Here is a 25067-nt window from a genome sequence, read left to right as displayed (position 1 = left end):
GATTCCCAAATGCGGATTTTAGTATACCCGCAACGGTACCCGCCCTATGGGCGGGGCTTCAATTGGGAAGCCCAAATGAAAAGGCAAAATATCAGGAATTGAAGGCTTTTGTTTTTATTTTAAACGATTCATATAAACATCCGTTGAATCATTTCACACGCAAATCATCAAAATCTAAACAGTACATGGCGCCCATTTTGAAAAAAGATTGAATTCTGCAAAACGGAAGCGGCTGCTACACGTCTTTCAGTCGCACGTTTATGTGTGAAGAGTGCGCGCCGAATCTGTAACACGGAAGCGGCCGCTACACGTCTTTCTCAGTCGCACGTTTATGTGTGAAGAGTGCGCGCCGAATCTGTAACACGGAAGCGGCCGCGACACCTGTTTCTCAGTCGCTTTGTACACGCTGCCGTGTTACTTCGGAGCCGCACGTTTATCGTATCGTTATTATCGTTCGTCAGGAGTCGATCTACTCTCTCCTGGTACGTAGAATAAACAGTATTTGTACAAATTCAACAAAAGCCGCATCACTATTCATATCGGTAAATATTATTCCATCGTGTTTGGAAAAACTGGAAAATTGGAAAATTTTATGTGCCTCAGAAATAAATTTAATGTGCCTCAGAACCCCATTTATCCCCTACAAACGCCCCCGATGACGATCCGAGTTGAAGGGAACGCCCCCCTATGACGATCCGAGGTGAAGGGAACGCCCCCCTATGACGATCCGAGGTGAAGGGAACGCCCCCCTATGACGATCCAAGGTGAAGGGAACGCCCCCCTATGACAATCCGAGGTGAAGGGAACGCCCCCTATTCTGGCCTCAGGACACGCTCGGACAGCTGATCGTCTGTCTGTTGCTATTGTCTGCCTGACTGTGTCTCAGGACGAGTATTGACCCCGGCACGTCGGATAGGTACCGCGAAATACCGTGTACAATGATAACGTTTACATTGTAACATGTACAATGTGATTATTCGTCACATGTCGAGATTATCGCATCATTATCGTTCCATAATAATTGGTGACGATGACGTGTTCAATGATCGTTCAATGGTTCCGCGTTTATTATTTCACTGGATGCATTCCCATCGCACTAACTCCTCTTTCTGTATACACCCCTCCATCTCCAGCATTTATTGTTTATTTCTTCTTTCACGTGACGTATGCAGCCCACGAGACCGCCCCTATGACGTCACGACTGCGGGGTCGCTGTCCGAGCCTGCGGTGCTGAAGTGCCGATCACGTGGTTAAATATTAAAACTCTCCGCTACGTTTCATGGTGTACCTTGAGCTCACCTTTTCTTTCTCCTCGTCTCCTTCGTTCCACCGAACGCCTCCCTCGCACCCCGACTACGTGACGCGTTCCACCACCTTGGCGTCCACGTTTTCCCGGAGCCCGCTCCGTCATGCTGTCTCGGCACTCCTTCATTTTCTCAAGACCTCTACCGTACCCCCAGGCACGAAGCCCCAAACCCACCCCGCAAATGCTGGGCCGACGAATCAGAAGGCCGCGATTCGTAGCCAAAGGAGGAGCCATAAAGGTGGCTCACAAGAACATCCAAGAAGAGGGTCGTTTTCTGATGGACGTGTTCACCACCCTGGTGGACATGAAGTGGTCACACACCCTGGTCATCTTCACGTCCGCCTTCCTCAGCTCGTGGCTCCTTTTTGCCCTCTTCTGGTGGCTCTTGGCCTTTGGTCACGGGGACCTCGAGGGTCGTGGCCGCTGGGGACGGCGTGGCGGGGTCGGAGGGCCGCGGGTCAGCTCTGCGGACGAGGACATGTGGCCGATGCCTTGCGTCACCGGTCTACATTCCTTTGCGTCTGCATTTCTCTTCTCGGTGGAGGTTCAGGTAAGGGTTATTACCTGCGCCACCAAAGGTGGGCGGAGGTTACCTTTTCACCCCTGTCTGTGAACAGTTCTCTCAAAAAGTTTGGACGAATCCCGACAAAACTTGGTGGAGATGTTGGGTGTGTGACAAGGACGAAATGATTCGATTTTGGTGAAGATCCGTATCCTGATCCGACCCATCAGTGGGATACAAGCCAGGTGTTGGCTTAACGATTAAGGTGGCTTTTGGGTACCAGGGTTCTGAGTTTGAGCACCTGTCGTACCGTTAAATGTACAATGATAACGTTTTGAGTACCTGTTTCAGCACAACGCTGAGAGTGGTGCGGCGGTGATGGTGCAGTGCCCCCTGTAGGTTAGGGCAGTAATTTGTCATTTGTTCAGGGTTCTGGTGCTTGCTCGGCTCCTCTCACGAGGATATTTGATCCATCGTCGGATATTCTGGCGTCTGTGTCTAAATCTGCATCCACGTCATGTTTTTTTTGTCCCTCATTCCATTTGTTTTTGTACCATGAAGCCCCACCTCGAGCTGAGGATCCTGTAATACAAACATCCAACCTTTAGGTGACCATCGGATTTGGTGGACGGATGCTGACCGAGCAGTGCCCCGCGGGCCTGGTCGTGCTCGTCCTGCAGAATATTTGTGGCCTGGCGACCAGCGCGGTTCTTCTCGGTTGCGTCTTCATGAAAACGGCGGAGGGCCGGCGGAGGGCCGGCACCATACTCTTCTCACGCAACGCGACCATAGCCCCTCGGGGTGACTGCCTAGCATTATCCTTCCGACTGGGAGACCTACGTCGTTCATTAATCCTGTCCGCCACGCTTCGCCTGATTCTTCTGAGATCTCCAGAAGGCTCAGGTTCCTGGGAACCTCAACACCTCAGGGTGAGTATAAGGTTTTGGACGTGAAGATAATTTCTACATTTGGCTGAATGAATGAATGAATGATCGTTTTAAGGCCATTTTTACCCGCGAGAGCAGGGGTTAGCCTTGCGGGCCCCATGATAATCATGGTTCCCTGTTTGAGGCAATGTTTTTATGGCTGGATGCCCTTCCTGACACCAACCCTTAATTGCCTCTTACGATGTGTAGAGATACGGTGTACCTATTCTAAATCGGGGTACACACCGGGATCATTCATCCGAGTAAGCTGGTACTCAATTTGCCGACCTCGGAAGGATGACTGGCTGAGTCAACCCCCTTGGCGTTAATTCAGCGATCGACCGGATTCGAACTCAGGATCCTAGGATCCAAAGCCGGCACCCTAACCGCTAAGCCAACGAACCCAGGATCCTAGGATCCCAAGCCGGCACCCTCACCGCTAAGCCAACGAACCCAGGATCCTAGGATTCCAAGCCAGCACCCTAACCGCTCAGCCAACGAACCCAGGATCCTAGGATCCCAAGCCTGCACCCTAACCGCTAAGCTAACGAACCCAGGATCCTAGGATCCCAAGCCTGCATCCTAGCCGCTAAGCCAACGAACCCAGGATCCTAGGATCCCAAGCCTGCACCCTAACCGCTAAGCCAACGAACCCAGGATCCTAGGATCCCAAGCCTGCACCCTAATCGCTAAGCCAACGAACCCAGGATCCTAGGCTCCCAAGCCGGCACCCTAACCGCTAAGCCAACGAACCCAGGATCCTAGGATCCCAAGCTGGCACCCCAGCCGCGAAGCCAACGAACCCAGGATCCTAGGATCCCAAGCCGGCACCCTCACCACTAAGCCAACGAACCCAGGATCCTAGGATCCCAAGCCGGCACCCTAACCGCTAAGCCAACGAACCCAGGATCCTAGGATCCCAAGCCAGCACCCTGACCGCTAAGCGAACGAACCCAGGATCGTAGGATCCCAAGCCAGCACCCTAACCGGTAAGCCAACGAACCCAGGATCCTAGGATCCCAAGCCAGCACCCTGACCGCTAAGCCAACGAACCCAGGATCCTAGGATCCCAAGCCGGCACCCTAACCGCTAAGCCAACGAACCCAGGATCCTAGGATTCCAAGCCAGCACCCTAACTGCTAAGCCAACGAACCCAGGATCCTAGGATCCCAAGCCAGCACCCTAACCGCTAAGCCAACGAACCCAGGATCCTAGGATCCCAAGCCGGCACCCTCACCGCTAAGCCAACGAACCCAGGATCCTAGGATTCCAAGCCAGCACCCTAACCGCTCAGCCAACGAACCCAGGATCCTAGGATCCCAAGCCTGCACCCTAACCGCTAAGCTAACGAACCCAGGATCCTAGGATCCCAAGCCTGCATCCTAGCCGCTAAGCCAACGAACCCAGGATCCTAGGATCCCAAGCCTGCACCCTAACCGCTAAGCCAACGAACCCAGGATCCTAGGATCCCAAGCCTGCACCCTAATCGCTAAGCCAACGAACCCAGGATCCTAGGCTCCCAAGCCGGCACCCTAACCGCTAAGCCAACGAACCCAGGATCCTAGGATCCCAAGCTGGCACCCCAGCCGCGAAGCCAACGAACCCAGGATCCTAGGATCCCAAGCCGGCACCCTCACCACTAAGCCAACGAACCCAGGATCCTAGGATCCCAAGCCGGCACCCTAACCGCTAAGCCAACGAACCCAGGATCCTAGGATCCCAAGCCAGCACCCTGACCGCTAAGCCAACGAACCCAGGATCGTAGGATCCCAAGCCGGCACCCTAACCGGTAAGCCAACGAACCCAGGATCCTAGGATCCCAAGCCAGCACCCTGACCGCTAAGCCAACGAACCCAGGATCCTAGGATCCCAAGCCGGCACCCTAACCGCTAAGCCAACGAACCCAGGATCCTAGGATTCCAAGCCAGCACCCTAACTGCTAAGCCAACGAACCCAGGATCCTAGGATCCCAAGCCAGCACCCTAACCGCTAAGCCAACGAACCCAGGATCCTAGGATCCCAAGCCAGCACCCTGACCGCTAAGCGAACGAACCCAGGATCGTAGGATCCCAAGCCGGCACCCTAACCGGTAAGCCAACGAACCCAGGATCCTAGGATCCCAAGCCGGCACCCTAACCGGTAAGCGAACGAACCCAGGATCGTAGGATCCCAAGCCGGCACCCTAACCGGTAAGCCAACGAACCCAGGATCCTAGGATCCCAAGCCAGCACCCTGACCGCTAAGCCAACGAACCCAGGATCCTAGGATCCCAAGCCGGCACCCTAACCGCTAAGCCAACGAACCCAGGATCCTAGGATTCCAAGCCAGCACCCTAACTGCTAAGCCAACGAACCCAGGATCCTAGGATCCCAAGCCAGCACCCTAACCGCTAAGCCAACGAACCCAGGATCCTAGGATCCCAAGCCAGCACCCTCACCGCTAAGCCAACGAACCCAGGATCCTAGGATCCCAAGCCGGCACCCTAACCGCTAAGCCAACGAACCCAGGATCCCAGGATCCTAAGCCGGCACCCTCACCGCTAAGCCAACGAACCCAGGATCCTAGGATCCCAAGCCGGCACCCTAACCGCTAAGCCAACGAACCCAGGATCCTAGGATCCCAAGCCGGCACCCTAACCGCGAAGCCAACGAACCCAGGATGCTAGGATCCCAAGCCTGCACCCTAACCGCTAAGCCAACGAACCCAGGATGCTAGGATCCCAAGCCGGCACCCTAACCGCTAAGCCTACGAACCCAGGATCCTAGGATTCCAAGCCAGCACCCTAACCGCTAAGCCTACGAACCCAGGATCCTAGGATCCCAAGCCTGCACCCTAACCGCTAAGCCAACGATCCCAGGATCCTGGGATCCCAAGCCTGCACCCTCACCGCTAAGCCAACGAACCCAGGATCCTAGGATCCCAAGCCGGCACCCTAACCGCTAAGCCTACGAACCCAGGATCCTAGGATCCCAAGCCTGCACCCTAACCGCTAAGCCAACGATCCCAGGATCCTGAGATCCCAAGCCGGCACCCTAACCGCAAAGCCAACACCAGGCTTTTGGCTCCTACCATTAATTTTGTGTAATCCTGTGCGCAGGTTGACCACCCACCTGGAGGCATGGGGATCTTTTTGGTTGCCCCTATTGTTGTCGTGCACATCATTGGGCCAGACAGTCCATTGTTTGACCTCGATCCTCACAACCTGTTGCAGCATAACGTGGAGGTATGAGGTTGGGTAGGTTGAGATGAAATGTGATGTGTTTTATGCTCCTCTCCCAAAGTCACATGTCCCGCTCAAGGAAGTGACCGTTTACCAGTGACACAGGTTGGAGAGTGTCGCATCTTCCGTTTCCCAAGCGCAAAGCGTAGCTCTCCGACTGTGTTCCGGCAATACTGAAGGCAAGGAGTTTGGGTGACAGGTGACTATTATTAACAGAACGTGCCCTAACCTATATGAGCACCTGCTGCTAGGGTCCTGGCCTACAGAGTGCCTGCCACACATCAACCCTGTTTACGTACGTACCCATTTCCAGATAATAAGAACTTCAAGTTGAATCCGCATGGGTAAATATCAACATTAAATGGGAAAGTCAAGCATCCTGCCAAAAGTACTGTTGTGGGACAGGTGTTCCAGGTCACCATTCAAGTAAAGCGGTGTTAGTCATGTATACTCCCTCATGGGGAGCCATGCCACCTCTTATCTTCTCGAGAATTCACTCCACGCAGTGGTCCTGATGATGCAGTTTGACTGATTATAAAGCTGATTATGTGGTTTGACTAAAACATTTTTAGACTGATCTTGTGGTGGATAAGGGGTTTTTAGACTGATCTTGTGGTGGATAAGGGGTTTTTTAACTGATCTTGTGGTGGAGAAGGGGTTTTTAGACTGATCTTGTGGTGGATAAGGGGGTTTTAGACTGATCTTGTGGTGGATAAGGGGTTTTTTAACTGATCTTGTGGTGGATAAGGGGTTTTTAGACTGATCTTGTGGTGGATAAGGGGGTTTTAGACTGATCTTGTGGTGGATAAGGGGTTTTTAAACTGATCTTGTGGTGGATAAGGGGTTTTTAGACTGATCTTGTGGTGGATAAGGGGTTTCTAGACTGATCTTGTGGTGGATAAGGGGTTTTTAGACTGATCCTGTGGTGGATAAGGGGTTTTTAGACTGATCCTGTGGTGGATAAGGGGTTTTTAGACTGATCTTGTGGTGGATAAGGGGTTTTTAGACTGATCCTGTGGTGGATAAGGGGTTTTTAGACTGATCCTGTGGTGGATAAGGGGTTTTTAGACTGATCTTGTGGTGGATAAGGGGTTTTTAGACTGATCTTGTAGTGGATAAGGGGTATTTAGACTGATCTTGTCGTGGATAAGGGGTATTTAGACTGATCTTGTGGTGGATAAGGGGTTTGTAGACTGATCTTGTGTTGGATAAGGGGTTTTTAGACTGATCTTGTCGTGGATAAGGGGTATTTAGACTGATCTTGTGGTGGATAAGGGGTTTTTAGACTGATCTTGTGGTGGATAAGGGGTTTTTAGACTGATCTTGTGGTGGATAAGGGGTTTTTAGACTGATCCTGTGGTGGATAAGGGGTTTTTAGACTGATCTTGTGGTGGATAAGGGGTTTTTAGACTGATCTTGTGGTGGATAGGGGGTATTTAGACTGATCTTGTGGTGGATAAGGGGTTTTTAGACTGATCTTGTGGTGGATAAGGGGTTTTTAGACTGATCTTGTGGTGGATAAGGGGTTTTTAGACTGATCCTGTGGTGGATAAGGGGTTTTTAGACTGATCTTGTGGTGGATAAGGGGTTTCTAGACTGATCTTGTGGTGGATAAGGGGTATTTAGACTGATCTTGTGGTGGATAAGGGGTTTTTAGACTGATCTTGTGGTGGATAAGGGGTTTTTAGACTGATCTTGTTTTGGATAAGGGGTATTTAGACTGATCTTGTGTTGGATAAGGGGTATTTAGACTGATCTTGTGGTGGATAAGGGGTTTTTAGACTGATCTTGTTTTGGATAAGGGGTATTTAGACTGATCTTGTGTTGGATAAGGGGTATTTAGACTGATATTGTTTTGGATAAGGGGTATTTAGACTGATCTTGTGGTGGATAAGGGGTTTTTAGACTGATCTTGTGGTGGATAAGGGGTTTTTAGACTGATCTTGTGGTGGATAAGGGGTTTCTAGACTGATCTTGTGGTGGATAAGGGGTATTTAGACTGATCTTGTGGTGGATAAGGGGTTTTTAGACTGATCTTGTGGTGGATAAGGGGTTTTTAGACTGATCTTGTTTTGGATAAGGGGTATTTAGACTGATCTTGTGTTGGATAAGGGGTATTTAGACTGATCTTGTGGTGGATAAGGGGTTTTTAGACTGATCTTGTTTTGGATAAGGGGTATTTAGACTGATCTTGTGTTGGATAAGGGGTATTTAGACTGATCTTGTGTTGGATAAGGGGTATTTAGACTGATCTTGTGGTGGATAAGGGGTTTTTAGACTGATCTTGTGGTGGATAAGGGGTATTTAGACTGATCTTGTTTTGGATAAGGGGTATTTAGACTGATCTTGTTTTGGATAAGGGGTATTTAGACTGATCTTGTGGTGGATAAGGGGTTTTTAGACTGATCTTGTGGTGGATAAGGGGTATTTAGACTGATCTTGTTTTGGATAAGGGGTATTTAGACTGATCTTGTTGTGGATAAGGGGTTTTTAGACTGATCTTGTGGTGGATAAGGGGTTTTTAGACTGATGTTGTGGTGGATAAGGGGTATTTAGACTGATCTTGTGGTGGATAAGGGGTTTTTAGACTGATCTTGTGGTGGATAAGGGGTTTTTAGACTGATGTTGTGGTGGATAAGGGGTATTTAGACTGATCTTGTTGTGGATAAGGGGTTTTTAGACTGATCTTGTGGTGGATAAGGGGTTTTTAGACTGATGTTGTGGTGGATAAGGGGTATTTAGACTGATCTTGTGGTGGATAAGGGGTTTTTAGACTGATCTTGTGGTGGATAAGGGGTTTTTAGACTGATGTTGTGGTGGATAAGGGGTATTTAGACTGATCTTGTGGTGGATAAGGGGTTTTTAGACTGATCTTGTGGTGGATAAGGGGTTTTTAGACTGATCTTGTGGTGGATAAGGGGTTTTTAGACTGATGTTGTGGTGGATAAGGGGTATTTAGACTGATCTTGTGGTGGATAAGGGGTATTTAGACTGATCTTGTGGTGGATAAGGGGTTTTTAGACTGATCTTGTGGTGGATAAGGGGTTTTTAGACTGATCTTGTGGTGGATAAGGGGTTTTTAGACTGATGTTGTGGTGGATAAGGGGTATTTAGACTGATCTTGTGGTGGATAAGGGGTATTTAGACTGATCTTGTGGTGGATAAGGGGTTTTTAGACTGATCTTGTGGTGGATAAGGGGTTTTTAGACTGATGTTGTGGTGGATAAGGGGTATTTAGACTGATCTTGTGGTGGATAAGGGGTTTTTAGACTGATCTTGTGGTGGATAAGGGGTATTTAGACTGATCTTGTGGTGGATAAGGGGTATTTAGACTGATCTTGTTTTGGATAAGGGGTATTTAGACTGATCTTGTGGTGGATAAGGGGTTTTTAGACTGATCTTGTGGTGGATAAGGGGTATTTAGACTGATCTTGTTTTGGATAAGGGGTATTTAGACTGATCTTGTGGTGGATAAGGGGTATTTAGACTGATCTTGTGTTGGATAAGGGGTATTTAGACTGATCTTGTTTTGGATAAGGGGTATTTAGACTGATCTTGTGGTGGATAAGGGGTTTTTAGACTGATCTTGTGTTGGATAAGGGGTATTTAGACTGATCTTGTGGTGGATAAGGGATTTTTAGACTGATGTTGTGGTTTGCTGACATGGGATAAGGTATTTTTAGACTGATGTTGTGGTTAGCTGACATGGGATAAGGTATTTTTAGACTGATGTTGTGGTTAGCTGACATGGGATAAGGTATTTTTAGACTGATGTTGTGGTTTGCTGACATGGGATAAGGTATTTTTAGACTGATGTTGTGGTTAGCTGACATGGGATAAGGTATTTTTAGACTGATGTTGTGGTTAGCTGACATGGGATAAGGTATTTTTAGACTGATGTTGTGGTTAGCTGACATGGGATAAGGTATTTTTAGACTGATGTTGTGGTTAGCTGACATGGGATAAGGTATTTTTAGACTGATGTTGTAGTTAGCTGACATGGGATAAGGTATTTTTAGACTGATGTTGTGGTTAGCTGACATGGGATAAGGTATTTTTAGACTGATGTTGTGGTTAGCTGACATGGGATAAGGTATTTTTAGACTGATGTTGTGGTTAGCTGACATGGGATAAGGTATTTTTAGACTGATGTTGTGGTTTGCTGACATGGGATAAGGTATTTTTAGACTGATGTTGTGGTTTGCTGACATGGGATAAGGTATTTATAGACTGATGTTGTGGTTAGCTGACATGGGATAAGGTATTTATAGACTGATGTTGTGGTTAGCTGACATGGGATAAGGTATTTTTAGACTGATGTTGTGGTTAGCTGACATGGGATAAGGTATTTTTAGACTGATGTTGTGGTTTGCTGACATGGGATAAGGTATTTATAGACTGATGTTGTGGTTTGCTGACATGGGATAAGGTATTTATAGACTGATGTTGTGGTTAGCTGACATGGGATAAGGTATTTTTAGACTGATGTTGTGGTTTGCTGACATGGGATAAGGTATTTATAGACTGATGTTGTGGTTTGCTGACATGGGATAAGGTATTTTAGACTGATGTTGTGGTTTGCTGACATGGGATAAGGTATTTATAGACTGATGTTGTGGTTAGCTGACATGGGATAAGGTATTTATAGACTGATGTTGTGGTTTGCTGACATGGGATAAGGTATTTTAGACTGATGTTGTGGTTAGCTGACATGGGATAAGGTATTTTTAGACTGATGTTGTGGTTAGCTGACATGGGATAAGGTATTTTTAGACTGATGTTGTGGTTTGCTGACATGGGATAAGGTATTTATAGACTGATGTTGTGGTTTGCTGACATGGGATAAGGTATTTATAGACTGATGTTGTGGTTTGCTGACATGGGATAAGGTATTTTAGACTGATGTTGTGGTTTGCTGACATGGGATAAGGTATTTATAGACTGATGTTGTGGTTAGCTGACATGGGATAAGGTATTTATAGACTGATGTTGTGGTTTGCTGACATGGGATAAGGTATTTATAGACTGATGTTGTGGTTAGCTGACATGGGATAAGGTATTTTTAGACTGATGTTGTGGTTTGCTGACATGGGATAAGGTATTTATAGACTGATGTTGTGGTTAGCTGACATGGGATAAGGTATTTTTAGACTGATGTTGTGGTTTGCTGACATGGGATAAGGTATTTTAGACTGATGTTGTGGTTAGCTGACATGGGATAAGGTATTTTTAGACTGATGTTGTGGTTAGCTGACATGGGATAAGGTATTTTTAGACTGATGTTGTGGTTTGCTGACATGGGATAAGGTATTTTTAGACTGATGTTGTGGTTAGCTGACATGGGATAAGGTATTTTTAGACTGATGTTGTGGTTTGCTGACATGGGATAAGGTATTTTTAGACTGATGTTGTGGTTTGCTGACATGGGATAAGGTATTTATAGACTGATGTTGTGGTTTGCTGACATGGGATAAGGTATTTTTAGACTGATGTTGTGGTTTGCTGACATGGGATAAGGTATTTTAGACTGATGTTGTGGTTAGCTGACATGGGATAAGGTATTTTTAGACTGATGTTGTGGTTTGCTGACATGGGATAAGGTATTTTTAGACTGATGTTGTGGTTTGCTGACATGGGATAAGGTATTTTTAGACTGATGTTGTGGTTAGCTGACATGGGATAAGGTATTTTTAGACTGATGTTGTGGTTTGCTGACATGGGATAAGGTATTTTTAGACTGATGTTGTGGTTAGCTGACATGGGATAAGGTATTTATAGACTGATGTTGTGGTTTGCTGACATGGGATAAGGTATTTTAGACTGATGTTGTGGTTTGCTGACATGGGATAAGGTATTTATAGACTGATGTTGTGGTTAGCTGATATGGGATAAGGTATTTTTAGACTGATGTTGTGGTTTGCTGACATGGGATAAGGTATTTTAGACTGATGTTGTGGTTAGCTGACATGGGATAAGGTATTTTTAGACTGATGTTGTGGTTTGCTGACATGGGATAAGGTATTTTAGACTGATGTTGTGGTTAGCTGACATGGGATAAGGTATTTTTAGACTGATGTTGTGGTTTGCTGACATGGGATAAGGTATTTTTAGACTGATGTTGTGGTTTGCTGACATGGGATAAGGTATTTTTAGACTGATGTTGTGGTTAGCTGACATGGGATAAGGTATTTTTAGACTGATGTTGTGGTTTGCTGACATGGGATAAGGTATTTTTAGACTGATGTTGTGGTTAGCTGACATGGGATAAGGTATTTATAGACTGATGTTGTGGTTTGCTGACATGGGATAAGGTATTTTAGACTGATGTTGTGGTTTGCTGACGTGGGATAAGGTATTTATAGACTGATGTTGTGGTTAGCTGATATGGGATAAGGTATTTTTAGACTGATGTTGTGGTTAGCTGACATGGGATAAGGTATTTATAGACTGATGTTGTGGTTTGCTGACATGGGATAAGGTATTTTTAGACTGATGTTGTGGTTAGCTGACATGGGATAAGGTATTTTTAGACTGATGTTGTGGTTAGCTGACATGGGATAAGGTATTTTTAGACTGATGTTGTGGTTTGCTGACATGGGATAAGGTATTTTTAGACTGATGTTGTGGTTTGCTGACATGGGATAAGGTATTTATAGACTGATGTTGTGGTTTGCTGACATGGGATAAGCTATTTTAGACTGATGTTGTGGTTTGCTGACATGGGATAAGGTATTTATAGACTGATGTTGTGGTTAGCTGACATGGGATAAGGTATTTATAGACTGATGTGGTGGTTAGCTGACATGGGATAAGGTATTTATAGACTGATGTGGTGGTTAGCTGACATGGGATAAGGTATTTTTAGACTGATGTTGTGGTTTGCTGACATGGGATAAGGTATTTTTAGACTGATGTTGTGGTTAGCTGACATGGGATAAGGTATTTTTAGACTGATGTTGTGGTTTGCTGACATGGGATAAGGTATTTATAGACTGATGTTGTGGTTTGCTGACATGGGATAAGGTATTTATAGACTGATGTTGTGGTTAGCTGACCCTGGATAAGGGACTCGGTATTTGTGAGCCTTTCACCTGACTGCAGCTGAGCCAGTTTGCCCATTCAATGCTGATAAATAAATAAATATAACCAAATTATATGGACATTTCACAATTCCGTTCGTTGTTACCATGCACGGTCGATCTGCGGGTGTTTATCTTCCAGTTGGTGGTTCTTCTGGAAGGTGTGGCGGAATCTACGGGCATCACCACGCAAGCCCGGACCTCGTATCTCCCCGAAGAGATCTTGTGGGGCCGACGATTCGTCTCACTGGTCACCCGTGAGGACCGGCGCTACGCCATCGACTACTACAAATTTGGGCACACGGTCTCGGTGCCGACGCCTCGGTGCTCGGCCAGAGAATTCAGCCTCGCGAGAAACCTCGGCCACGCCTCACCCGTTTGCTCGAGAGGGTTCGGAGCGCCGATGTCTGAACACGTTTCTACAAAGATGCGTAGGCCTCAGTTTGGGGGATATCAAGTAATTTGCGAGGATGATGAAAGTGAAGAGGAAGATGATTCCGAGGGCGACGGGGGCACATCGAGCGTCTGCGACTGCCGATGAGAGATGGCATCCCAGTGAGGGTTCGAGCATAAACGATCCGAAGATCCGTTCACTGCCCGCGTCACGAGACTCACAATGCAACGGTTGAGCTGCTGGGGGCGTTTAAGGGCAACTTGACGTCGAGTGTAAAGAGGATACTCGGTGGTTGTTGTTGCATTGAATCGTTTTGTGTTAAGAAAGCACGAGAGAGTAAGTGCAGACATTTTGCCTCATTTCACCCAATGCCCTCCACATAAACCCACACGTTCAGCTCTCCCATGATGATGTCATTGTCATAATTACAAAAACACCATTTTCCCTTCGCTCGTTCTTCACTTTCACCACATTTGCTATTGTAACCTCAATGTCCCCCTCTCCACTCCACCTTCCGGTCCGAAGGAGGGTGGGCTGAGGGGAGACTGGTGTTGGGGTCCCAAACCACTTTGTAAATTCCCGTTTACCTTATTTGGTAAAAAGTCACACAAACTGCTCCCATTACCTCTCAAATCCGCTTTCACATCTCTGTTGGTCTCGATGTCTCGGTGCTTGCCTTTCAGGTCCCATTTTAATCCTTTTGGTTTGTTCAGAGGGGATCGAGCGCGTGACCCCTTTGGGGCGGCCCCCTATCGCGAGGAGACCGCTCCGCCGACTCGGTCACAAAAAACGAGCGACACAGGGGTTAATTAAAAAGCAGTTCATTGTTTTAAAAAGAGACAAAAATACAGAAATAAAGCTCGTTTTGAACTTCACATCAGTTTTTCAAAGTTGGATTCACAAACAGATATTGATTCAGACATCTGTGGTAAGACCACCAGGAGAGGTTAAATTGCGGTTAATGAGGAAGCAAGTCGGTCATTTCGTTCGCACAGATTTGTCCAACTGGCTAAGTTTGTGAACTCTACATCTGGAGATGTCTCAATGGTTTATGGTCAATGTTACCTTTTTGGTGTGACCTCCACTACCTTTAAGGACGTTACGTCTACCCACTATATCATGCTGTGTTACACCGCACTAATTATACACTACCAAATGACAAAGTAAAAATTCAAAGTTCAACAAAAGCCAATTTTCCAAAAAAGTCACAATTACTAGATGAGATGTTGTCATTGGAGGTAATGCGTTTTTTTATTACATACGCAAATCTGGCAAAATAACTCAAACTACTTACGCTACTCATGCCCACCTTCCTCTCTCCGACAATCCCCTCTCTGTTTTATTTTCTTGTTTTCACCCCTAATGTGCATAAGTCATAAGTATATGCGCCATTGTCGAATTTTTCCATTAAAAATTTCCCATAAATTTTCCACAAACAACAAAAATGGATCATATTGAGGAGTGAACATGAGAACAACAGGCCTTGGCTTAATCACATGGCACGTTGCTCTCACTTTCTACCAATTGCAGGAGTTCAAATAATAAGATGGAAGAGCTTGAGGCCAAAGTAGATATAGCGAGGAGTACGATGTAGGTGAGATGACGTTTAATGAGGAGAGTAACTGGAGGACAGGATTAGAGGATACAAGGTGTATCGGTGTGATAGGAAGGAGGAAAAGGAGGTGAAACAGTCTGGGTAAAAGACATCATTGCATCGAGAGAAATCACCAAGAAGGGGGTGGGGGGGGGGGGTCATTGGATTAGGATTGACTGGGGTGGTGGGGAGAGTTTGGGGGTCATTGGATTAGGATTGACTGGGGTGGTGGGGAGAGTTTGGGGGTCATTGGATTAGGATTGACTGGGGTGGTGGGGAGAGTTTGGGGGTCATTGGATTAGGATTGACTGGGGTGGTGGGGAGAGTTTGGGGGTCATTGGATTAGGATTGACTGGGGTGGTGGGGAGAGTTTGGGGGTCATTGGATTAGGATTGACTCGATTAGTGGGGAGAGTTTGGGGGCCATTGGATTAGGATTGACTGGGTTAGTGGCGAGAGTTTGGGGGCCAATGGATTAGGATTGACTGGGGTGGTGGGGAGAGTTTGGGGGTCATTGGATTAGGATTGACTGGGGTGGTGGGGAGAGTTTGGGGGTCATTGGATTAGGATTGACTGGGGTGGTGGGGAGAGTTTGGGGGTCATTGGATTAGGATTGACTGGGGTGGTGGGGAGAGTTTGGGGGTCATTGGATTAGGATTGACTGGGGTGGTGGGGAGAGTTTGGGGGTCATTGGATTAGGATTGACTGGGGTGGTGGGGAGAGTTTGGGGGTCATTGGATTAGGATTGACTGGGGTGGTGGGGAGAGTTTGGGGGTCATTGGATTAGGATTGACTGGGGTGGTGGGGAGAGTTTGGGGGTCATTGGATTAGGATTGACTCGGTTAGTGGGGAGAGTTTGGGGGCCATTGGATTAGGATTGACTGGGTTAGTGGCGAGAGTTTGGGGGCCAATGGATTAGGATTGACTGGGTTGGTGGGGAGAGTTTGGGGGTCATTGGATTAGGATTGACTGGGGTGGTGGGGAGAGTTTGGGGGTCATTGGATTAGGATTGACTGGGGTGGTGGGGAGAGTTTGGGGGTCATTGGATTAGGATTGACTGGGTTGGTGGGGAGAGTTTGGGGGTCATTGGATTAGGATTGACTGGGGTGGTGGGGAGCGTTTGGGGGTCATTGGATTAGGATTGACTGGGGTGGTGGGGAGAGTTTGGGGGTCATTGGATTAGGATTGACTGGGGTGGTGGGGAGAGTTTGGGGGTCATTGGATTAGGATTGACTGGGGTGGTGGGGAGAGTTTGGGGGTCATTGGATTAGGATTGACTGGGGTGGTGGTGAGATTTTGGGGGTCATTGGATTAGGATTGACTGGGGTGGGGGGAGATTTTAGGGGTCATTGGATTAGGATTGACTGGGTTGGTGGGGAGAGTTTGGGGGTCATTGGATTAGGATTGACTGGGGTGGTGGGGAGATTTTGGGGGTCATTGGATTAGGATTGACTGGGTTGGGGGGAGATTTTGGGGGTCATTGGATTAGGATTGACTGGGTTGGGGGGAGATTTTGGGGGTCATTGGATTAGGATTGACTGGGGTGGTGGGGAGAGTTTGGGGGTCATTGGATTAGGATTGACTGGGTTGGGGGGAGATTTTGGGGGCCATTGGATTAGGATTGACTGGGGTGGTGGGGAGAGTTTGGGGGTCATTGGATTAGGATTGACTGGGGTGGTGGGGAGATTTTGGGGGCCATTGGATTAGGATCGACTGGGGTGGTGGGGAGAGTTTGGGGGTCATTGGATTAGGATTGACTGGGTTGGGGGGAGATTTTGGGGGCCATTGGATTAGGATTGACTGGGGTGGTGGGGAGAGCTTGGGGGTCATTGGATTAGGATTGACTGGGTTGGGGGGAGATTTTGGGGGTCATTGGATTAGGATTGACTGGGTTGGTGGGGTGATTTTAGGCGTCATTGGATTAGGATTGACTGGGGTGGTGCGGAGGGTTTAACGACTCCCCATCCATGAAATCCCCCATATATTCAGAGTCGTTATATCCTCTCCTATCCAAACTCATACCGCCTAGATTCTCGGGTTGATCCCATTTCCAACAGATGACAAAGGTGTTCAAGGTGGGTTTCTGGCGCCTTAAAACCAGATTGCTCCGCACGGGTGGGGTTCGCCAGCCTTGGATGGCAGCTCACCTAGGAGAAGAACAAGTCCCATTTAAAATCCCCAGCTAAGGGTTAAATAACCTGGCACCGGGCAGCAGCAGTGCCTTGAGCCTCTCATTGGCGGATGAATGCCTTTCGGGATCAACGGCAATGTCTGACATAGATGGAGGCACATTACTCAACTTCATGAAGAACTGGCTCCATCTACCGTGCTTCCCGTGACCCCTGCCCCAAAGGAACGAAGTATTAAGGGTCAACTCTCCACACTGTATTCAGAAGACCAACAGTTATGGGGGTCCCTTAGTTGGGCATGGGGATTCGTAGTAGTATCAAGAGAAAAGGGGCGATATCAAGGAAGGCATTAATGTGGAGGATTGCGTATGGGTAGAGATTAGAGATTGTAAAAACAGTAAGATACCGGTTGGATGTTTTTATATAGCTCCAGGTGTGAGGGAAGAGGACGAGGGAGTAGCTCCAGGTGTGAGGGAAGAGGACGAGGGAGTAGCTCCAGGTGTGAGGGAAGAGGACGAGGGAGGAGAACATGAAGAATTCAGAAGGGCATGTGATAAGGGAAGAGTATTGATTATGGGGGATTTTAACTTGCCAGGGGTAGATTTGGTCCAGGAACAGGAAGGGGCAGAAGAGATGAGGATTTCCTCGATCTAGCCGAGGATTGCTTTTAACCCAGTTTGTATATGGGCCCACGAGGAGGAGTGCAGGGTTAGACCTCCTTTTAAGTAACGATCCCAATATGGTGGAGGAGGTGGATGTAGGGGAGCATTTAGGATAAAGTGACCATAACGTCGTGTGTGTAAGGATTCTGTTGAGAGTTAGAGTTCGGGATAGTAGAGTAAGGTTGTTAGATTTCAGGAAGGTAAACCTTGCGGGTACGAGGAGGGATCTGGATGATGGAGATTGGGAAAGGTTAACAAGACGACAATCGTCATCAGAGAAATGGGAAATCTTCATGGAGTGAATGTGTGGAGTGTAGAGAAGGTACTTCTCAGATGACAATTTCATTACGTACGCAATTTTCAGATGATTGGTGGTGAGGTAGTTAACAGAGGGGGAGGTGATCAGATTCAGGAAAGTATTGGCACCTGTATAGATTAGGTTAAAGATTGGTAGATGCAGTTTAACCTGAACAAGTCTAAGGTGCTGGGGATGGGTAAGAATAATGAAAATAAAGATCACGTGATGCAAGGAGCAATCTTCGAGCATGTCACATGGGAGAAGGATCTGGGGTGGTAATATATATGTGGGGGTGGGGGGGGGGGTAAGCAGACAGGACATTGCCAGGTAGCTACAGGTATAGCAAACAGGGCTTTAGGTTGTATTCATAGGGGGTTTAATTATAAATCAAAAGAGGAGGTTTTAACACTGCATTGTAGTTTAGTGAGGACCTCATCTAGAATACTGTGCAGTTTTGGTCACCACAACTCAGGAAGGACAAATGGCTGCCAAATACAGGTTCAGCGCAGGGGGACGAGTTTGATTCCGGGCCTAGCTAGTCTAAGCTATGAGGAGCGGCTGAAGGAGACAGGGCTTTATACATATAAAGGAGGTGGTTACGAGGGGATATAATGGAGATGTTTCAGATAATGAAGGGTAATGTCAAAATGAACCCAGAATAAAAAATTTGTGCGCAGAAAGGAGATGACAGGACTGGGCAAGGTGTGGTGGTGAAAGGTGGGAGTGGATACGCTCATCAAAAAGTAGATGTGCTCTCAGTTTTCCCCTTCCTTGCCCTACACCTGTCTTCGGACCGCCCCGTCCCTGCAATATTTTAATAGTAACAATAATAATAATAATAAATCAATGAAATAAAATAACACCCTGATGATGTTCCTGTTTCTGCCGCATTATTCTCCCACCTTGTCCAGTGATATCAGGTATATAAATCTCTATTTCATTATTGTGACGTTGGTAGGACTAGGCATAATGGCCGGTGGCCTATCTTTTTCCCCCTTTCCTCCGGTTTAGCCACCTGTGCTCTCACTCAGTCCTCTGATCCTCATCAGATCCTCCAGGACACCTGTGTTGTTCCAGAACTGCCTTCCTGAGACTATCCAATCGCTCTCGACCCACGAGGCCTTCAAGCAGGTGGTGCACCGTCATCTCACGTCATCCTCCATCCCTATCCACAGCCTTCTTTACCCCCATCGACCCTATCTAACCTAACACTCGTACTTGCAGGTAACTGTTTCTTCCCCTCCTTCGTTCCTGTCCGTTCATTCCCTTTCAGGTTGTGTCCACCTGTACCTGTCCACCTGTGCAACGCCGCACCATCAGTTCACTACCTCTTTACCCTCCGTCTCCTCACCTTTCCATGAGCCACAAACAAAAGAAGACTCTCCTATCAATTCCTGTGGAGACGTCTGTGTCTCGCTCCCGATTGGTCAACAACCCCAGAAAACTCTCAAAAAGCGGTGTCCCGTGTTTGTTTCGGAGGGAATCACGGTCAAGGCAATGATGGGTCCACAGGAAGTAACCCTGACGCCATTACAGGAAGTAACCCTGACGCCATTACAGGAAGTAACCCTGACGCCATTACAGGAAGTAATGGCCGATCGGTTGCTGCTGGGTGGTGTATTATTTCATAAGCAAAGATTCCATCCTGATCCCATCTTGTATCCAATTCTCATTCTGTTTTTTGGAATTCGACTTTTGTTTCACTTTATATCGAATGGTCTTGTCATTTCAAAAGGGAGGTTTCACTTCTATCCTACTGGTCCTTCCCTTTATCAAGCTGACCGAAGCCCAAAGGTGTCATTTAACATGGTTTTTGACACCACTCTGACCCTCATTTCCGGCATTTTTCTTCCTTTGGAATAAAGATTTGGAAACGCTCTTTGAACCTCGAATATTATGTTTCCCGGGTTGGGACGAGGGTTTGAAAAATTCCCTCCACGGTCCAGGATGACCCTTTGGCAGTTGTAATCCTGAATTGTTTTCCCGAGATCTTCGACCTTTCAACTTCCTCAACAACAGAGTTTCCTGTTCCTTCATCTCTTCAATGAAACCCCCCAGTAGTTTACGAGGCTTTTCTGACATTTCTGTCTCTTTGTTGATGAGAGTTCCCAAGATCATTTGTGCTAAAGGAGATTTTTTAATTTCATTTGAAGGACGAAGAAACCGACGAAACATGGATCCACTTAAGGATTTCTGAGATGCAAGACCAGGAAGCAGTGATCGATTTGAAAGTTCCTCCGAACTTCCGACGAGATGACCTCCTTGAGGAGCGGTTTGAAGAACTCTGAGATGTGCAAACGATTCTTGGGTTCCCTTCGAAATTCCAAGAAAGGAAGACCCATCCGCAGTAGCCTTTCGCATCGTCGTCGGAGGTCGCGGCCCGACGGTGTGGATCTTGAGCAATGTTGCAGACTTCGATCTCCTTGAAGAGCGGCGCTGACGATTCGGAGTGGATGAGGTGTTCACATGTGGTTTATCTCTCAAATACTCAAAACCATCAGCCTCAGAACCTGCGGAAACACAAGGAAGGGCACAGAATGGAGGGATGTAATGAATGGATGAGAAAGTGATCTTTTACCAACCTTTGGTGTAAACTTCAAAATATCCATCACAACGCAGAAGCATAATGCGCTGCACTGTATTGTGCATGGTCGTGAGACAGCCATACGGTCACTTTGCATGTTGTTAGCATGACATGATATCTATAGGGATATAAAATTGTATACTGGCCTTCATGGCGACAACTGGGACAGCATTCAATGAGGCTCTGGTCACATGGTGCATCACATGACACTGGTTCGCATGATACTTCGCCCAGCTGCAGAGTCATGGCAACAACATGGTATAGCACCGTAATAACCAGGAAGGACACCGTAATAACCAGGTGCAGTGTAACCTAAGTTACCCAGATGGACACTACTGTGCTAGAATGGCAACAACATTGTATAGCACAACTAGAACGTCACTCGGTAGAGCGCATACCTCCACCAGGCTGAACAGTTTATGGTTTCTATCCCACTGATAGGCCGGATCTGGATTCGGACCTGAACCAAAATCAAATCGGCTTGTTCTTGTCACCAAACCAACTCATCCACCAACTTTTGTCCAAATCTGTGCACACCCTTTTGAGATAGCCTGCTATATATCGTTTTTGGCCACATCACTCAATGGTGAAGAATCGCTTTTAAAAATCCATACGAGCCGGATCCGGATCTTCACCAAAATTGAACCAATTCGTTCTTGTCACACACCCAACCTGTTCACCAAGTTTTGTCCAAATCTGTGCACACCCTTTTGAGATAGCCTGCTATATATCGTTTTTGGCCACATCACTCAATGGTGAAGAATCGCTTTAAAAAATCTATACTAGCCGGATCCAGATCTTCACCAAAATTGAACCAATTCGTTCTTGTCACACACCCAACCTGTTCACCAAGTTTTGTCCAAATCCGTGCACACCTTTTTGAGATATCCTGCTAGATATCGTTTTTGGCCACATCACTCAATGGTGAAGAATCGCTTAAAAAATCTATACTAGCCGGATCCAGATCTTCAAAATTGAACCAATTCGTTCTCGTCACACACCCAACCTCTCCAGCAAGTTTTGTCCAAATCCGTGCACACCTTTTTCAGATATCCTGCTATATATCGTTTTTGGCCACATCACTCAATGGTGAAGAATCGCTTAAAAAATCTATACTAGCCCGATCCGGATCTTCAAAATTGAACCAATTCGTTCTCGTCACACACCCAACCTCTCCAGCAAGTTTTGTCCAAATCCGTGCACACCTTTTTCAGATATCCTGCTATATATCGTTTTTGGCCACATCACTCAATGGTGAAGAATCGCTTTAAAAATCTATACGAGCCGGATCCGGATCTTCACCAAAATTGAACCAATTCGTTCTCGTCACACACCCAACCTCTCCACCAAGTTTTGTCCAAATCCGTGCACACCTTTTTGAGATAGCCTGCTATATATCGTTTTTGGCCACATCACTCAATGGTGAAGCATCGCTTTAAAAATCCATACGAGCCGGATCCGGATCTTCACCAAAATTGAACCAATTCGTTCTCGTCACACACCCAACCTGTTCACCAAGTTTTGTCCAAATCCGTGCACACCTTTTTGAGATATCCTGCTATCAGGGGTGAAAACATAACCTCCATCATGCACCTTCGGTGGCGGAGGTAATAATAACCAGGAACAACACTGCAGCGTGGTACCGTGTAGTGTAAGTGTAACACAAGTTACCCAGATGGAAACTTCCGTGCTAAAAACGCAACTTGAAGGTTCCACATAATCTAACGTCGGAGATTAAAGGGATACTGTGACGTCATTCTTTAAGAATTCTCCATCCCAATTCTAGAGGAAACAGTTTGATTCGATTCAGGGATTTGTCCCACCCTCGGTGTCATCAGAAATACGAATCACATCGCACAACTCACCATGCAGGTGCACAGGTGGCATGGCCGGGCGGCTGGGTGGAACTGCTGTCCGTTTAGAACTTTCCGACCGAGGTAGTTGCAATCTGCGAGTCAGGTGATGCACAGAGAGACAGTAGGTGCATGCACTTCCGGGGTCAGTTGGAATGTTTGGGGTTGTGAACTCGCTTGCCTTGAATTTCACCGTTATTCAACCGATTCTCAGGTGTACATCAACATTCTTACATTTCGACAGGAGGTGTATTTCCTCCACAATATGTGCTACTTCACCTTCCCACTTTTAATAGATCTTGATGCAGCAAAATGCTGGAAATGCAAACTTTCTACAAAGTCATTCATACAATTGGACAGAATGATCAAGACATTATTTATATATTTATAGCCTCAGCAGTGACTCCACCACCAAGGTAGGAGAACAAAGGAGGAGGTAATAGGTGGTGACGCTGCTCATTCATATTTTACTATGTGACGTTGTTGTTACCATGACACACGGGACAGCAAGCTCCGTTACGGTGAAACGGGTACGGGCAGGAGACCTTGCACCTTGCAGCCGCACACGCCACTGAACCAGCCTGCAATGCAACAGAGAAACAGTTTCTCACCCTCATCCTACTCACCACACCGTGTCATACCAACATCACTTCTTCCTCATCCACCATAATGTGGTATTTCTCTTCTTCAACCCTTCCTAAAAGACACGGTGGTATCGATGGTGCTGGACCACACTTTGTGGTTCACGCATAAATGCCATCCTGAGTTGGGCAAATTTGGATGGGCACCAAAATGCCACGTATGAAAAGGCAGAGCTGCCCTAACTCCAAGATTGATATAAACAAGTTATCAAGTGACTCGTGATCTTCTTCGGATCCTTGGAGCTATTGATTCATCATCTCGCACCGGCTCATAATCCTGCACTAACCCATGGAGTTATTGACTCATCATCTTGCACTGACTCATCATCTTATACTGACCCATGGAGTTATTGACTCATCATCTTGCACTAAGCCATGGATTTTGACTCATCATATTGCACTGACTGAGCCTGGTGTTGGCTTAGCGGTTAGGGTGTCGGCTTGGGATCCTAGGATCCTGGGTTCGATTCCTGGTCGATCGCTGAATTAACACCAGGGTGGTTGACTCGGCCTGTCATCCTTCCGAGGTCGGCAAATTGAGCACCAGTTCCCTGGTAATTCCCTGTGTGTCGCAAAAGGCGACCAACAGGGTTGGCGGCAGGAAGGACATCCGGCCAGAAAACATTGCTCCAAAAAAGGACCACGGTGCCCAAAAAACGCCAACCCCTGCTCTGCGGGGAAAAATGGCCTCAAAAGGTGGTTCTTATTCTTCATATTTCACTGACTCATGGAGTTATTGGCTCATCATATTGTACTTACTCACAGAGTTATTGACTCGTCATCTTGTACTGACCCACAGAGTTATTGACTCATCTTGCACCGACTCATCATATACTGACCCATGGAGTTATTGACTCGTCATCCTGCACTAAGCCATGGAGTTATTGACTCATCATCTTGCACCGACTCATCATCTTATACTGACCCAATTATTGACTCATCTTGCACTGACATCATCTTATACTGACCCATGGAGTTATTGACTCATCGTCCTGCACGAAGCCATGGAGTTATTGACTCATAATATTGCACTGACTCAACATCTTATAATGACCCATGGAGTTATTGACTCATCATCTTGCACTGACCCATAGAGTTGACTTATCGCCATGCACTGACTCATCACCTTGTACTGACCCACAGAGCTATTGACTCATCTTACACTGACCTATCATCTTATACTGACCTATGGATTTGACTCATGGAGTTATTGGCTCATCATCTTGTACTGGCCCACAGAGTTATTCATCCATCATCTTGTGCTGACCATGGAGTTATTGACTCATCATCTTGTACTGACCCATGGAGTTATTGACTCATCGTCCTGCACTGAACCATGGAGTTATTGACTCATCATCTCATACTGAACCATGGAGTTATTGGCTCATCATCTTGTACTGAACCATGGAGTTATTGGCTCATCATCTTGCGCTAACCCATGGGGTCATTGACTCATCATCTTTTACTGGCTCATCATCTTGCACTGACTCATCATCGTGTACTGACCCATGGAGTTATTGACATCAACTTGCACCGACACATGGTGGAGTTTATAATGTGTTAGTACAATTAGATTTCCATCACACACAGTTAAAAGCCCTCATCATTGGAAGCCGTGGATTGTCCTCACCAAGCAGACACAGACGCTACAAGGGTCAGACGTAGGGGTGAAGGACATGTTGTTTCCTCGTACCTCGTCATCGTAGAGACAACCTGCAGACAGGTAAATAGCTGGTGAGCGAAACTTATGGGGGCTGGGAGTGTTAAACAAACTCTGGACATGCAGACAGGTAATACAGTAGACATTTTGACTTTTAATATGGACAGACATAAATAAATAGAAACAAATATAATTAAAACTGCGAGGAGTGATGCACCCG

At 46.8% G+C, this 25067-nt stretch overlaps 2 protein-coding genes across 3 annotated transcripts in view; one reads left to right on the top strand and one right to left on the bottom strand.

Annotated features, from left to right (window-relative positions):
• The first annotated feature begins 807 nt into the window (after nucleotides 1-807).
• The window catches only part of LOC137427982 (ATP-sensitive inward rectifier potassium channel 11-like), a 54108-nt gene continuing 29848 nt past the window's right edge, over nucleotides 808-25067 (top strand). Inside the window, exons 1-5 of one of the 2 annotated variants that reach the window (XM_068117861.2) lie at nucleotides 808-916; nucleotides 1173-1856; nucleotides 2417-2737; nucleotides 5832-5957; nucleotides 13176-14302. In XM_068117861.2, coding sequence (XP_067973962.2) covers nucleotides 1410-1856; nucleotides 2417-2737; nucleotides 5832-5957; nucleotides 13176-13574 — 1293 coding nt within the window. In that variant the 5' untranslated portion in view covers nucleotides 808-916; nucleotides 1173-1409 and the 3' untranslated portion in view covers nucleotides 13575-14302. Of the gene's footprint in view, nucleotides 917-1172; nucleotides 1857-2416; nucleotides 2738-5831; nucleotides 5958-13175; nucleotides 14303-25067 lie in introns of those variants that run through there. The other variant, XM_078777551.1, reaches the window with a different exon arrangement.
• On the bottom strand, nucleotides 19650-25063 carry LOC137427980 (uncharacterized). Its single transcript, XM_068117858.2, has 5 exons — nucleotides 24818-25063; nucleotides 23037-23127; nucleotides 22559-22641; nucleotides 20840-20927; nucleotides 19650-20619 (listed from the first exon to the last, which is right to left on the bottom strand). The coding sequence occupies exons 1-5, from the start codon at nucleotides 25016-25018 to the stop codon at nucleotides 19907-19909; spliced, it is 1176 nt and encodes a 391-aa protein (XP_067973959.2). The 5' UTR covers nucleotides 25019-25063; the 3' UTR covers nucleotides 19650-19906.

The sequence above is a fragment of the Myxine glutinosa genome, chromosome 5 (genome assembly GCF_964187855.1).
Source record: "Myxine glutinosa chromosome 5, kmMyxGlut1.1, whole genome shotgun sequence".
Taxonomy (NCBI): Eukaryota; Metazoa; Chordata; class Myxini; order Myxiniformes; family Myxinidae; genus Myxine; species Myxine glutinosa.
This window is presented reverse-complemented; position numbering and strand designations above follow the sequence as displayed.